We start from the raw sequence: 14,594 nt of genomic DNA on the forward strand, positions 1-14,594 counted from the left end.
GAACACTTCAAGCTCATTCCAAGCTTTACTCTTACACTAAAGCCAAACAAGACGCTTCAAAAAATAAACGCTGAAAACAAACAAAAAACTACTGACCAATATTTCTAATGAGTATGTTGAAGCAAAAATACTTTTTAAATTATCAGCAAAATGAATTTGAAAGCATGTAAGACCAAGTGGATGTATTCCTGGAATGCGAGGATAGTTCAAGGTATAAAAATCAATCAATGTAATATATCACATTAACAAAATGAGAAACAAAACCCACATGATCACCTCAGCTGACAGAGAAAAGCACTTGACAAAATTTAACACCTTTTCATGATAGAAACACTGAACAGTCTAGGAATAGAAGAAAACTACCTCAACATAATAAATATTTGTGAAGACCTCACAGTAAATTTCATATTCAATAGTGAAACACTGAAAGCTTTTCTTCTAAGATCAGGAACAAACAGAGGATGCCTGGTCTCACCACTTCTACTCAACATTGTAGTGGATGTCCCAGCCAGAGCAATTAGTTAAGGAAAAGAAATAAAAGGTGTCTAAATTGAAAGGAAGAAGTAAAATTACCTCTTTTCACAGATGACATGATCTTATATTTTAAAAATCCTAAAGATTCCACAAAAATACCTGTGAGAATACACTAATTCAATAACGTCATGGGATACACAATAACACACACCAATCAGTTGTTGTTTCTATCCACTAAAAAAAAAAATTTGAAAAACAAATTAAACAAATAATTTTATTTAAAATAGCATCACAAAGAAAAAATATTTATGAATAAACCCAACCAAAGAAGTAAAGGACTTATACACTGAAACTACAAAACATCGCTGAAACAAATAAAAGACAACAGAAAACAATGGAAAGATATCCTACATTCATAGGCTGGAAGACTTAATATTTAGACGTCCATCCTGCCTAAAAGTGATCTACGGATGCAATGTAATCTCTATCAAAATCCCAGTGGCAATTTTTTGCAGAAGTAGAAAAATTCATTCTAAAATTTGTATGGAATTTCAAGGGACCTTTAATAGTCAAAATAATTTTGAAAAAGAACAACGTTGGAAATGTTTCCTGATTTCAAAATATATTACACAGCTATAGTAATCAAAACTGTGTGATGCTGGCATCAAGACAGACAAATAAACCAATGAGTAGAGTAGAGATCCTAGCAATAAACCCTCACACATACAGTCATGTGATCTCTGACAAGTGCACCAAGGCTACACAATGGGGAAAAGACTGTCTCTTTAACAAAGAGTGTTGGGAAAACTGGAAATGCATAAGCAGAAAAAGGAGGCTGGACTCTTATCTTACTCCATATACAAAAATTAACTCAAAATATTTTAAAGACCTACAATATTCTGAGAGAGAGAGAGAGAGAGAGAGAGAGAGAGAGAGAGAGAGAAATACTGATTCGTTGTTCCACTTATGTATGCATTTATTGGTTGATTCTAGTATGTACCCTGAAAGGGGATCAAACCTGCAACCTTGGTGTGTCAGGACAATGCTTTAACCAACTGAGCTACCTGGGCAGGGCCTCAGTGGTTGATTCTCACGTGTCCTGACCAGAGAGAGACCCCGCAACCTTGGTGTACCCTGATGATGCTCTCATCAACTGAGTTATTTGGCCGGGGCCTACAGTGGTTTCTTGGCTATGACACCAAAGCATGGGCAACAAAAGCAAAAATAAACAAATAGGATTACATCAAACTTAAAATTTTTCTTGCATCAAATAACATAATCAATAATGAAAAGACAGTCTATGGAATGAAAGAAAATATTTGCAAATTATATATCTGAGAGGGGATTAATATCTAGAATATATAAAGAATTCCTACACCTCAAAAATAAAAAAATTAAATAACCTTTTTAAAAAATGTGAAAAGGACTTGACAGATATTCCTCCAAAAATAATCTGTAAATGACAAAAACCATAAAAAAGATGCTGAATATCGCCATCATCAAAGAAATGCAAACAAAAACCACAATGAGGTATTGTGAATACAAAATACTACCTCACACCCATTAGTTTAGCTACTATCAAAATAACAGAAAATAACAATTTTTCTGTTGGTGAGAATGTGGAGAAATCAGAGCCCTCATGCCCTGTTGGCAGGATTGCAAAATGGTGCAACTGCTATGGAAAACGGTACCGAGGCTTCACAAAAAAATTTAAAAAGAACCACCATATGATCCAGCAATTCACTTCTGGGTATATACCCAAAGGAATTAGAAGCGGGGTCTCAAAGAGATATCTACACACCCATGTTAATAACAGCACTATTCACAGTAGCCAAGAGGCGAGAGCAACCCAAATTCACCAATGGATGAATGAGTAAACAAAACATGGTATATACATACAATGAAATGTTATGCAACCTTAAAAAGGAAGGAAATCCTGTCACATGCTACAAGACAGATGAATCCTGAACGTATTATGTAAAGTGAAATAAGCCACGCACAAAAAGACAAATACTGTATGATCCACTTATCTGCGTTCTCTAAGGTAGTCAAATTCATAGAAACAAAAAGTAGAATGGTAGTTGCCAGAGGTTAGAAGGAGAGGGAAAAGGGGAGTTGTTGTTTAATGGGCACAGAGATTCAGTTTTGCAAAATGAGAAAGTTCTGGAGACCTGTTTCACAACAACGTGAATATACTTAACACTACTGAACTGTACACTTAAAAATGGTTAGGATGGTAAATTTTACGTTGTGTGTGTTTTACCAAAAGGGAAAAAAAACAAAAAACAAAAAAAAAAAAACAAGAAAAAGATGCTTTCTCTGTCAACTTCTGAATATTATTCCGTGGGGACACAAGGTCTGAAACCACTGCAGCCATTCTGTCATTGCCAGGACACTATCAGTGCCCAAAGAAGGTAAAGCAGAAAGAAAAGTCATGGGTCTTTGAAGCCCATGATTCAACTGACCTTGGAGTTACTCTACCTTAGGACTTACTATATGGCATAGTAATTGTTTCTTATTGCTTCAGCCACTTAGGTTTTCTGTTACAGAAATCAAAAGCATCTAACAGATGCATTATTACTGCCTTAAAATAAATGGATGTAATTTTGGGAGGGCAGGCTTTTTCTTGGGGGGGTGGGGGTGGTCAGTTTTGTAATATTTGGTAAATGAATAAAAAGAAAGTTTAGGATTCCTCTTCCCCTACATCCTCCCCCTCCTCCTCATTCCCCTCAGGGCTCAGTTTAAATGTCACTTATACAAGGAGGCCTTCTCTGAAATCCCCAAATCTCCTGCTGTCCCCCCTAAAACCCTGATTAGGGCCTGCAGTAATAAGCAGCCATTTTCCACCATCAGCACTTCCCATGGCTGTGCTTAATTACACCCTGGTGGACTTACTTGGTCAGGGAGTATCTCTGCCACTGAACTATAAGCTCCGTGAAAGCAGGAGCCGCGTCTTGTTCATGACTGTAGCCTCAGCTCCCAGCACAGTGCTTAACGTAACAACGTGTGGCACTCAAAAAATTTATTTCAAAGTAATTCAAACTCTATCTTGGCTCTACACAAAAACTTAAAAATCTAATTTATAAATCAGGTTTTCTGATTATTTAGAATGTTGAAAGCTGCTGGTACCTAGGTTGAAGGACCAAAGAGGGTGTTTCTATAAAGTTCTCAAGAACTTGGAGGAGGGAAGGACTTCTTCAAATTAAGCCATGGCATTTGGGTGGGTTTCAAAAGCCCGAAATAGAGTTAATAATTCATAAGTGAAAGGTTAGTCCTTTATGAAATCTAAGAATAGATTCGTAATGTTTTTCTTTAAAGGACTACTTCCGTGTTTTGGTTTTGGAACACTCTATTTGACATTATTTGCTGAATTAATTTTATAGTCACTTCACCCCTCAGTGCTTCTCTATAAAACTGTCACCAATGCTCATAAGTGGATTTTGCCAATCTGCAACGTTTTTTTAAATTATATTATCTATTCCATTACCATTAATTTATTTGTAACACAAATAAAATTGCTTTTGTGAGAACTATGTTTGCCTTTCAAATTGGTACAACACTTAGGAATCTTAAGAAGTATTTTGTAAAAAAGAAAAGAAAACAAAGGAGACAGAAGGGGGAAAAGGAAGAAGAACCAAGTAGCTACTTGGATACCAGGTTCTACTACTAAAAGGAATGTAATCCAATTTTTAAAGGATATAAATTGTTTAGGAGCAGATAATAAAAGCCTTTCCAACAGTAAATGATGGTTTTGATGACAATGTACCGTCTATCCTGCGCTAGCCAATGTGATAGTCATTAGCCATACATGTGACTGTTCAAATTTGAAAAAATTAAAATAAAAGTCAGTTCCCATATTGTACCAGTCACATTTCAAGCACTCAATACCACCATGTGGCAAGTGGCTACTGTACTGAACACTGCAAACAGAGGACATTTCTATCACTGCACAGCACTGGAGTGCTCAGGTCTATGTATTTCTACCAGTAGTTATTACCAGTGAGTGATGAAAGCATTAGGATCACCAGAAGAAATATACAGGTGGAGAAACAGCCATATTATAAATATACAAGATCTATTTCCCATTCTATTCCCTTTGGAAACCAATTTCTTAAAAATCCTTCCCCACTCCCTCTGCTCAGTAATAGTTAGAAGTTGTAAAAAATGTCTTGGGGTTCAGTGAATGAGCACCTACCCTTATTCTCTATTGAATGGTCTGGACATTGCACACGAACTTACAGTTTGGTCTCGTCAGCCTCTTTCTGCATGATTTCAAGAATCATGCGGCATGCTTCAGAGGTCCCCTCTGGGGTGGCATGGATGGTGACGGGCTTCTCTGCGGCCCCTGAGTTTTCCTTCCTATGGATGTCTACCCTGTAGGAAAAGAATCAGGAGCCATAGCATGACGTCATCTGGGATAGGGTCTTAGTTAGTCCCAAGACAGCGCCACACCAGCCAGTGAATAGCAAGGCTACAGACAGACAAGGAAGTATCATCAGCACGTTTGCAACCAATGCCATTCTCCAAGAAGGCGGCAAGCAGTACAGGGGGTCTTGTGCCAAACTTGAGTTCTCTGCAGCTCCATTTAAAAGGGAGTATTTCGGACAAGCATGCTGTGGAACAAAGGCACCCAGCCAACTTGGTAATGAAGTATTTTGTGTCGTTTTTCAAATGATCGTAGAAGTGAAGAGTAAAGTGAGCAGGGTAATTCTGCACATTGGCACAGTGCCACTCTCTGAACTGGTTGCAGCTTTTAAAAGCCATATGTTAATCCAAATCCAAACACCAAATTCAAGCGAGCTTTCTATATTTGAGTGTGGACAGAAAACAGAGGCATGCCCTCTCTCTGCTTAAGTTTTGGTTTCCTACCCACTGGCAGCCTGCCTTCGCCCAGCCTCTTAAAGCTAATGGCTCAAAAGCTTGATGACTTGATAAGGCTTCTTGGGGTAGTCAGTGGCCCTTCTTGTTTTTGTTAACTTTCAAAATCACATAATTAATTGTATCCCCTTTTACTCTGGCTGTTAGAAAGCCCAGATCCAAATCTTTGGCCTACTTCTAAAAAATGGGCACACACTTTGAGAACTAACCTCACTTCTATTTAAACCTATTACCCTTTTAAAACCACTTTAAACAATTTTTGGAACAAAAAGACATATAAATAAAAATCACTTTCACAGTGAAGCAAACTTGGAGGGGACAAAAAAGGCTGATCTTAAAATGAAATGATTACCAGATAGTATTTCCTCTCTCTACCATCTCTTTATTTCATTCCTATGATTATGAACTCTGGGGCTCAAATAAATTTCCATTATTTGGGAGTAACTCAGACACTTTAAGACAAGCAGTGTTTTCTCTTTCATGTTACAAGATATTCAATACATGACCTGAATAAAAAGCACTAAGCATGTAAGAAACAAATATCTGTCACTTATTTGGCGTTTTGTGATTTAAGTGCTTTCATCATAATTATTACATTCAACCTGCCTGAGTGTCCTAATTCTCACAATAATCTTGGTTTATAGAAGAAGCAACTGATGCTCAGAGAGGTAAAAATCCAAGAGCATAAAGCCATTAAGTGATAGAACTTGAACATGGGTGTTAGTTTTGAAGTCCTGTACATTCTTTGTTACATCATACTGGGGGCACAGGAACATATAAAAATCAACAACCCCACAAGTCATTTTACTCACTACAATTCCTACTATCAGTTCAGTTTCCTTAAACAGACAGAAAACTAAATATAAGGCCAAATGTACCTTATTTCTTGCTAAATATAGCAGTGATTCACCCACTGCCTTTATGTAGCTTTTTGTGAGCCTACCTAAGTGGTCTCAAAGAATGACTACCACCCAGCGCTCTGACTCAGCCAAGGAGGTGAGAGGTAAGATAAGTGGGTTCTAGGATCCCACCAAGCTCCACACCTCTACTGTTTTAGAAATAAATACATTCATGAGCATTAGTTTGCTTATAAGAATAATTCTTGGCTGTAAGGTGATTAGTACGTTCTTTATGAACCTTTAGTGCCTGGGGGTATAATCTTCAGGCAACTGGCATGAAAGTTCATTAAAGCCTCTGGCCTTCTGTTAGTCTGTTAATAATTCTGTTTAAAGAAGTCACCATCCCAAACAGCACAGCCCCCCACTGCCAATGCAAGCAATAGCCACTTGAGGATGGCTGGGACCCACCAGCACTCAGGAGACCCCTCAGAAGGAAGCAAAGGAAGCCCCGGAGGCACGTACCGGGACTGGGTCTGCTTAGTGATGTTCTTTATGGTCAAGCCCTCCTTTCCGATGATCGCACCAACAAACTGGGTGGGGACCAGGATCCGAAGCGGGAAATCAATCTGTCTGGCCTGAGAAGAGCCCCCAGGGGCATGGCCTTGCTCCCTGGAAGAGTGGTCCCCACGCTGGGCTCGTTGAGGGGGCGAAGGGGAGCTCACCTCTTCATCCGGGATGTAGGAAATCTTGAAGGAGTAGTTCTCAAACTGATGCCCGCTTAGCTTCTCAATGGCTCTGAAATGCAGCAGGAACAGGCGAGCTTTGTTAGAGAGCCATGTCAGAGAAGACAGTCCAGGTCAGTGCATTGGTTCATTTACTCTCATTTACTAGTTGCCTATGTGAATGCCCTTAATCCTCGCTGCAGATACCCTAATTCCAAAACCAGGTCAAGACACAACAAAGAAAGAAACATACAGGCCAATATCGATGATGAACACAGATGCTAAAATCCTTAACAAAATATTGGCAAACCAGATCCAGCAACACATTAAAAAGATCATACACCACAATCAAGTGAGATTCATCCCAGGGATGCAAGGATGTTTTAATATTCGTACATCAATAAATGTAATATACCACATAAACAAAATGAAAGACAAAAATCACATGATCATATCAATATATGTTGAAAAAGCATTTGATAAAGTACAACATTTTATGATGAAAACACTCAGCAAAATGGGAATAGAGGGAGCATACCTCAACATAATAAAGGCCATATATGAGGAAACTGAAGCCAACATCATACTCAATGGGCAAAAGCTGAAAGCATTCCCCCGTAAAATCATGAACAAGATAAGGATGTCCACTCTCTCTATTCCTATTCAACATAGTCTTGGAAGTTCTAATCACAGCGATCAGACCAAAAAAAAAAGAAAAAGAAATAAAAGGCATCCAAATTGGAAAAGAAGTAAAACTGTCATTATTTGCACATGACATGATAGTATACATAGAAAACCCTACAGACTCCACTAAAAAACTACTCGACATAATAAGTGAATTTGGCAAAATAGCAGGGTACAAAGTCAATATTCAGAAATCAAAGGCATTTCTGTACACCAACAATAAAATATCAGAGATAGAAACTAGAAAAAAATCCCATTTACTATAGCAACAAGAAAAATAAAGTACCTAGGAATAAACTTAACCAAGGAGGTAAAAGACCTATACTCAGAAAACTACACACTGAAGAAAGAAAATAAGAAAGATACAAATAAATGGAAGCATATACCATGTTCATGGATGGGAAGAATCAACATCATTAAAATGTCCATACTACCTAAAGCAATCTACAGATTCAATGCAATCCCTATTAAAATACCAATGACATATTTCACAGACCTAGAACAAATACTTCAAAAATTTATATGGAACCAAAAAAGACCCCAAATAGCCACAGCAATCTTGAGGAAGAAGAACATTGTAGGAGGAATCACAACACCTGATATCAAAATATACTACAAGGCCACTGTAATTAAAACAGCTTGGGACTGGCATAAGAACAGACATATAGATCAATGGAACAGAATAGAGAGCCCAGAAATAAACCCAGGTCTATATGGTGAACTACTATTTGACAAAGGGGGAAGGAACAGAAAATGGAGTGAAAAGAGACTCTTCAACAAATGGTGTTGGGAGAACTGGACAGGGACATGCAAAAAAATGAAACTAGACCACCAACTTACACCATACACCAGAATAAACTCAAGCAGAATAGAAGACTAAAATGTAAGCTGTGACACCATAAAAGTCCTAGAGGAAAACAAAGGCAAGAAAATTTCAGATATCCTGTATAGCAATATTTTCACCAACACATCTCCTAAGGCAAGGGAAGTAAAGGAAAGAATAAACAAATGGGACTACATTAAACCAAAGAGTTTCTGCTCAGCAAAAGAAAACATCAGCAAGATGAAAAGAGAACCAACCATATGGGAAAACATATTTGCCAATGATACATCAGACAAGGGATTGATCCCCAAAATATATAAAGAAGTTATATGACTCAACACCAAGAAGACAGACAACCCAATTAAAAAATGCACAAAGGACCTGAACAAACACTTCTCCAAAGAGGACATACAGAGAGTCCATAGGCCTATGAAAGGAATGCTCAACATCACTAGCCATCAGAGAGAGGCAAATAAAAATGACAATGAGATATTACTCCACAGTGGTCAGAATGGCCAGCATCAACAAATCAACAAACAACAAGTGCTGGTGAGGTTGTGGAGAAAAGGGAACCCTAGTGCACTGTTGGTGGGAATCAGCCACTATGGAAAACAGTATGGAATTTCCTCAGAAAACTAAAAATGGAACTGCCTTTTGATCCAGCAATTCCATTGCTCAGTTTATATCCAAAGAAACCAGAAACACCAATTCAAAAGGACATATGCACCCCTATGTTCAAAGCAGCGCTATTTACAATAGCCAAGTGCTGGAAACAGCCTAAGTGCCCATCTGTAGATGAGTGGATCAAAAACCTGTGGTACATTTACACAATGGAGTACTATGCAGCAGAAAGAAAGAAGGAACTTTTACCATTTGCAACAACATGGATGGAACTAGAGAGAATTATGCTCAATGAAATAGCCAGGCAACGAAAGACAAATACCATATGATATCACCTAATACAAAAAACTAATGAACAACACAAACAAATGAACAAAATTGAACCAGAGGCATGTAAACAAGGAGTAGACTAATAGTGATGGGGGGCAGGAGGGAGGGAGAGAAAGGGGGTAAGAAGGGGAAGGGTCTAGTCAAGGAATTAGTAAAAATGACTCATGACATGGACAATGGGGTGAGGACTGACTGTGGGAGAAGGGGTTGGCAGGGTGGAGGGAAGCCATGGGGGAAAACGTGGGACAACTGTAACAGAAAAAAAATGAAAAAATTTTTTTAAGGAAAAGAAAAAAATAACCCAGGCCAGGTGTTCCTTGATTAACCACTACCAGACACTTCTCCCTGCTGTTGATGTTGCTGAAATGGATTCCACTTTTACTATTTACATAGAGGAAAAAAATTGATGTTTTAGTACCCATCCAATTAGTGTGGATAAAAAAATAGGATGTACTTCTTTATCCTGGTGCACAGAGGGAATTCCAGGTTAAGGTGGTTCCCAGTGATTGGCAAAGCAGAGTTTAGGGGACAGAGTGTCACAGAGCTGGTTTTCTCTATTCCCGACCACATCAAGATACAGCTCCCACCTTGGTTTCAAGGCCATGGCTCAACATTTATTCAAGATAGAGTCTCTGCACAATCAACAGACAGACATCCTGGAATAAATGCCCTGGAGTTCCAGTGACATGTCAAAGAGCTGCATCTTTTCAGAAAAGGTTTATAAACACAGGACTCAATGGAATTCAAAGACAACCCCCCAAAAAGTGTAAAAGGAAGCCCAAATCCACTTACGTTTTTGCTTCTTCTCTTGTTGCATATGTGACGTTTACAACAGCAGTTTCTGTGTCTGTGTTAACTAGGAAAAAAGGAAAAACTACATTGTCATAGGAAAAAAAGCTGTCATTCTCTGGCTCAATGTAAACAGACTTACTCTAGAGAAAAAAGCACGCACAAAAAATTCACTGCCTCTAACTCTAGAGTTATTTGAATTTCTATCTTTATTCATGTGCATTCAAAGTAATTTGTAAGCAATTGTATATACACATTAAAAGAAAGATTTTATTTATTTATTTTTAGAAAGAGGGGATGGGAGGTAGAAAGGGGAAAAAAACATCAATGTGTGGTTGCCTCTCATGCACCCCCAACCGGGGACCTGGCCCACAACCCAGGCATGTGCCTTACTGGGAATCGAACCAGTGACCCTTTGGATCGCAGGTTGGCACTCAATCCACTGAGCCACACCAGCTAGGGCTCAATTGTATATATAACTCAAAGCTGTATTTTCACTTATTTTATAAACACTTTTGCATGGGTACATGTATATGTACATTTTCTTTGTATTTATTATTTTTAAGGCCTACATAAAATTGCAGTAACTAACTGTGACATGTTTGCCTAACCATCCCTCAAATGTTGACAAATGGGCTGTTCCCAGTATTTGTTATTCTATAAAGTGTTGCTGAAAACCACCTTTGTTGCAAACATCATTGATTTGAGTTCTTCTGAATTACTTTTGTAGGCCAATCACAGAAGAAAAATAAATGGGTAAAAGAGTATATATAATAGTTTTAATGTACATTTGCAACTACTTTCATAAAAGTTTATATCAATTTATTGTACCACTGTTATGGTATAAGTTTTATTTGTTATAATTTGCATTTAGTTTAAAATAATTGGATATATATAGAAGAAAAAGGAAGTATTTTAACTTTAATTCTTCATTCATTGATGAGACTGAATTACTACTTTTGTTTCTCTTTGAACTCCCTGACTATGTGAGTTAAACCTAGTAACTGTACAATAAATAAAGAAAACTGGTAATTCCATTTCACTTGGCTAAAGGAGAGAACACATAAACTCTAACAATGGCTAATGAGAAATCACTCTTATGAGTTGGCATATCTTAGTTCGAAATTGCTTGCTTCTTCTCCCAAAGTCAGAAGTTAAAAATAAATTCAAAAGAGGCAAGATAAAACTTCCTCAATCCAATTCAATCAATTTATGGGGAAAACATTGCTTTTCCCCAAGCTGACATGATTATATTAAATCCTTCCTTTAAAACATTTAAGCTATTGAGAGACCTGGAGTTAACAACAACCTTAAATTAAGGATAATTGAAGAAAACCACAATAAAGCTACTTTTCAAAGTAATAATAAAACCCTATAGTACAGGGATTGTTAATCTTGGACCTAGACTAGAGCTTTAGGAATTCTATAACCTGACTCTCCCCACCCCACCCAAAGATTCAAATTTGTGGGTATATGAATTGTTCTGGTTTATAATTTCTAGAAGAGTCTGAAAAAGGTTAAAGACCACTGTTAAAAAGATTGTTTACCCCATTAATGTCAAAGCAGCCGTCACCGTTGTGAGGAGGAAATGTGTGATCCTTGAGGAGAAACTGCCACTGAGATTTATATGCCATAAGCGTGAGCCCAGCCCTGGCCTTTGCCCAGGGAGCGCTCCAACAGCTCTCTAATTCCCACTTACCCACAGAAAATTTCACAGTGCAAAACGGGGGATGCGCAGCCCGTAATGTCCGCTCTCAGTGCCGACACACAATGCTACAGTGGTTTCCTCTTTGCTGCTTCCTAGTGCTACAGGTGAGGCTACAGACTCCCCAAAAGGGAGAAAGGGCTGGCTTTGAACTTCCTGAATAAAACTATCTACTTAAGACTCTCAGATTCAGATTTTCTCACTCCTTAGTCTTATTCTCTGTTTTTCAGAGATGTTTGTCTTCAGGGATTCAGACAGTTCTTTGACCCTTGAGAGAATTGAGCTCCATTTAAATAATTTATTTCATTGGACATAAAAGGTGTATAAAGGTTCTTAAAACTACTGAAAATTGTTTTCCCACTGAACCAGGAATCTACTACAAAACAGAACAAAGCAATAGCTCAACACTCCAATCCTGCAGTTGGGAGGCAGGTGAAAACTGGGCACACGTGACCGGGAACTATAAACTGCCCCAGGGACCTGAAATATTTCTTCCTTGTATGCCACTGTCTTAAATTTATAACACAGTCTTAGCTAGTAACTTTAATAGGCTCATGTCTGTAAGGCCATGTTGCCTATTATATCCAATCCTTATCAGAATGTTTTCTTTTCCATACTGAGGGAAGTACATAACAAGAACCAAGAAACAGACTCTTTAAAAATCATGTCTTCTTTCTGAGCTCTTTCCCTGTACCTTTGGGCATGGGCAGTCAGCAGCATGAGATTGAATAATGATATTTTTAATATTCACGCAGTGAAGAATATGTGAATAATCACTACACTAAAACTATTATGTTAAGTATACTGGCAGAAAGAACAGATTGCATATGTGAAAATGGGTTCTCTGTGATTTTTCCTAAGTGAACTTTATCCCTTGCAATTATGCATGGCTCCATTGTTTACAAATACCTTACACAGATTCACTTTGGGTGCCAACTATTCAGTGATACAGGAAGGGTAGACTTTATTCTTGCCTTTTTACACATGTGGAAACTGAGTCAGTGAGGTTAACTGACTTCTCCAAGGGCTCAAAGTAAGTGATTGTATTCACAGTCTCCTTTTTAGGACAACACAAAAATAATTTTTATACATGTTACTGCCTGTCCTATCAGGAGCTTGGAATCTACTTTTCTGGGACTCTTAAAGAGCTACATAATATATCAGCATCAGGTACTCATTTTTTTTTCTTTTTAAAACCAATGTATTTCATGTTATAGAAGGTAAAAATAAGTGCAGCAGAAGAATACGAGGGAGCATCCGCCCAAACTCAAAATTATCTCCTGGAGGGTGGGCCCCTTGTAGTACAGGCTTCCTCGGCTAGGTGAGTGTTCTAGCAACCCATCTGTATCAGCGTACCAGCTGGCATTGCTGTGAGAGGCTGCATTAGGCTTCAGTTAATTTTTCTTGAAGACTCTTTAACAAGTTTGCTCATTTCATGATGGGTGATTTATCAGCGCCCCTGCCCACGCTGTACTGAGTGTTCAGTAGTTTGCAACCAAAAAATGGCTTCATCCCCATGGCCCACCCTCTCCATTCATCAGATCTAGCCCTGAGCAACATTTTTTGTTTGTTTGTTTCCCCAGATGAAAAAAAGAAAGTCCTCGAAAAGAAACATTTTGCTGATGTGGAAGAGGTAGAACAAAAAATGGCAGAAGCACTAAAAGGCATCAAAATTGATGAGTTCCAAAATTGTTTTGAGCAGTGGAAAAAATATCTTGATAGATGTATTGCATCAAATGGAGAGTACTTTGAAGGTGACAGAAATTTAAACATGTAGGAATAAATACACAATTTTTAGTAAATAAATTCTGGGTCTTTGGCGGTCCCCACTCATGTGTATTTTCTGGGCATTTATGACATTATTCCCAAGACAGTGCCTCTCAAACTTGAGTACACACAAAAATCACTTGGAAGTACTCGTTTAAAATACAGATTCTTGAATTCTTGCCCCAGAAAGTCTTACTTAGTCAGTCTATGGTGAGCCCTAAGAACATGCATTTTTATAAGCACTCTACGGGATTCTGGTATAGGAGTCCTCCATGAGAAAAGCTCACTCCAAGACATTAGAGATCTGTTTTTCTTAGCCAGGAATAAGAAAGTTGTAATAGTGTAAATCCAATTCCTTCCACATGAATTATGCTTATCCTGGCCTGACAGTGTTTGTCCAGTGCTTGAGCACATTATAGAGTATTTAAAAATAGCCTGAAAAATTATTATATATTCCTTGAAAAAACAAATTATATAGCTATGGTCACACACACACACACACACACACACACCCCTCTCACAAACGGATATACAAATATACACTCTAAGAAGCTTATTTCAAAGGAGTTTGAACTTACTATTTCTCCCAGGAGTTGACCCAGCCTATAAGAAATAACCCAACATTCCTCTCAAAATTTGGTAAGCTGATTTCTTCACTTATTACCTTGTTCAACATTCTCCACTGTCCCATACTGAGCCAAAAGTCCATCCAATACCTAAGAAAGAGAGCTTCAGTGTCAGGATGGGAAAACAAGATTGAATTCGCAAAAAAATGGTACATTGATTACCACAAACAAATGAATTACAGCAAAACAAGGACAGTTATAGTTATAACATAATTAATTTGGTATTTCAGATCTTCTACAAAAAGTTAGAATGAATAAATACGTGGGATTTTCATTTGCTTATTGGCTCCCAAAACACCTGGTTCACGTCTCAGTAACTATCAATCACATTCATCA

At 38.0% G+C, this 14,594-nt stretch overlaps 1 protein-coding gene across 5 annotated transcripts in view; it reads right to left on the reverse strand.

The window, feature by feature from the left end:
• The window catches only part of IGF2BP2 (insulin like growth factor 2 mRNA binding protein 2), a 142,183-nt gene that overhangs the window by 24,532 nt on the left and 103,057 nt on the right, over nt 1-14,594 (reverse strand). For all 5 annotated transcript variants that reach the window (XM_090275121.1, XM_090275109.1, XM_090275114.1 and 2 more), the window contains exons 4-7: nt 14,297-14,348; nt 10,164-10,227; nt 6,714-6,986; nt 4,714-4,848 (exon numbers count right to left, since the gene is read on the reverse strand). In XM_090275121.1, coding sequence (XP_090131247.1) covers nt 4,714-4,848; nt 6,714-6,986; nt 10,164-10,227; nt 14,297-14,348 — 524 coding nt within the window. The remainder of the gene's footprint in view (nt 1-4,713; nt 4,849-6,713; nt 6,987-10,163; nt 10,228-14,296; nt 14,349-14,594) is intronic.

The sequence above is a fragment of the Furipterus horrens genome, unplaced genomic scaffold, assembly GCF_987537825.1.
Source record: "Furipterus horrens unplaced genomic scaffold, mFurHor1.1.pri manual_scaffold_1, whole genome shotgun sequence".
Lineage (NCBI taxonomy): Eukaryota > Metazoa > Chordata > Mammalia > Chiroptera > Furipteridae > Furipterus > Furipterus horrens.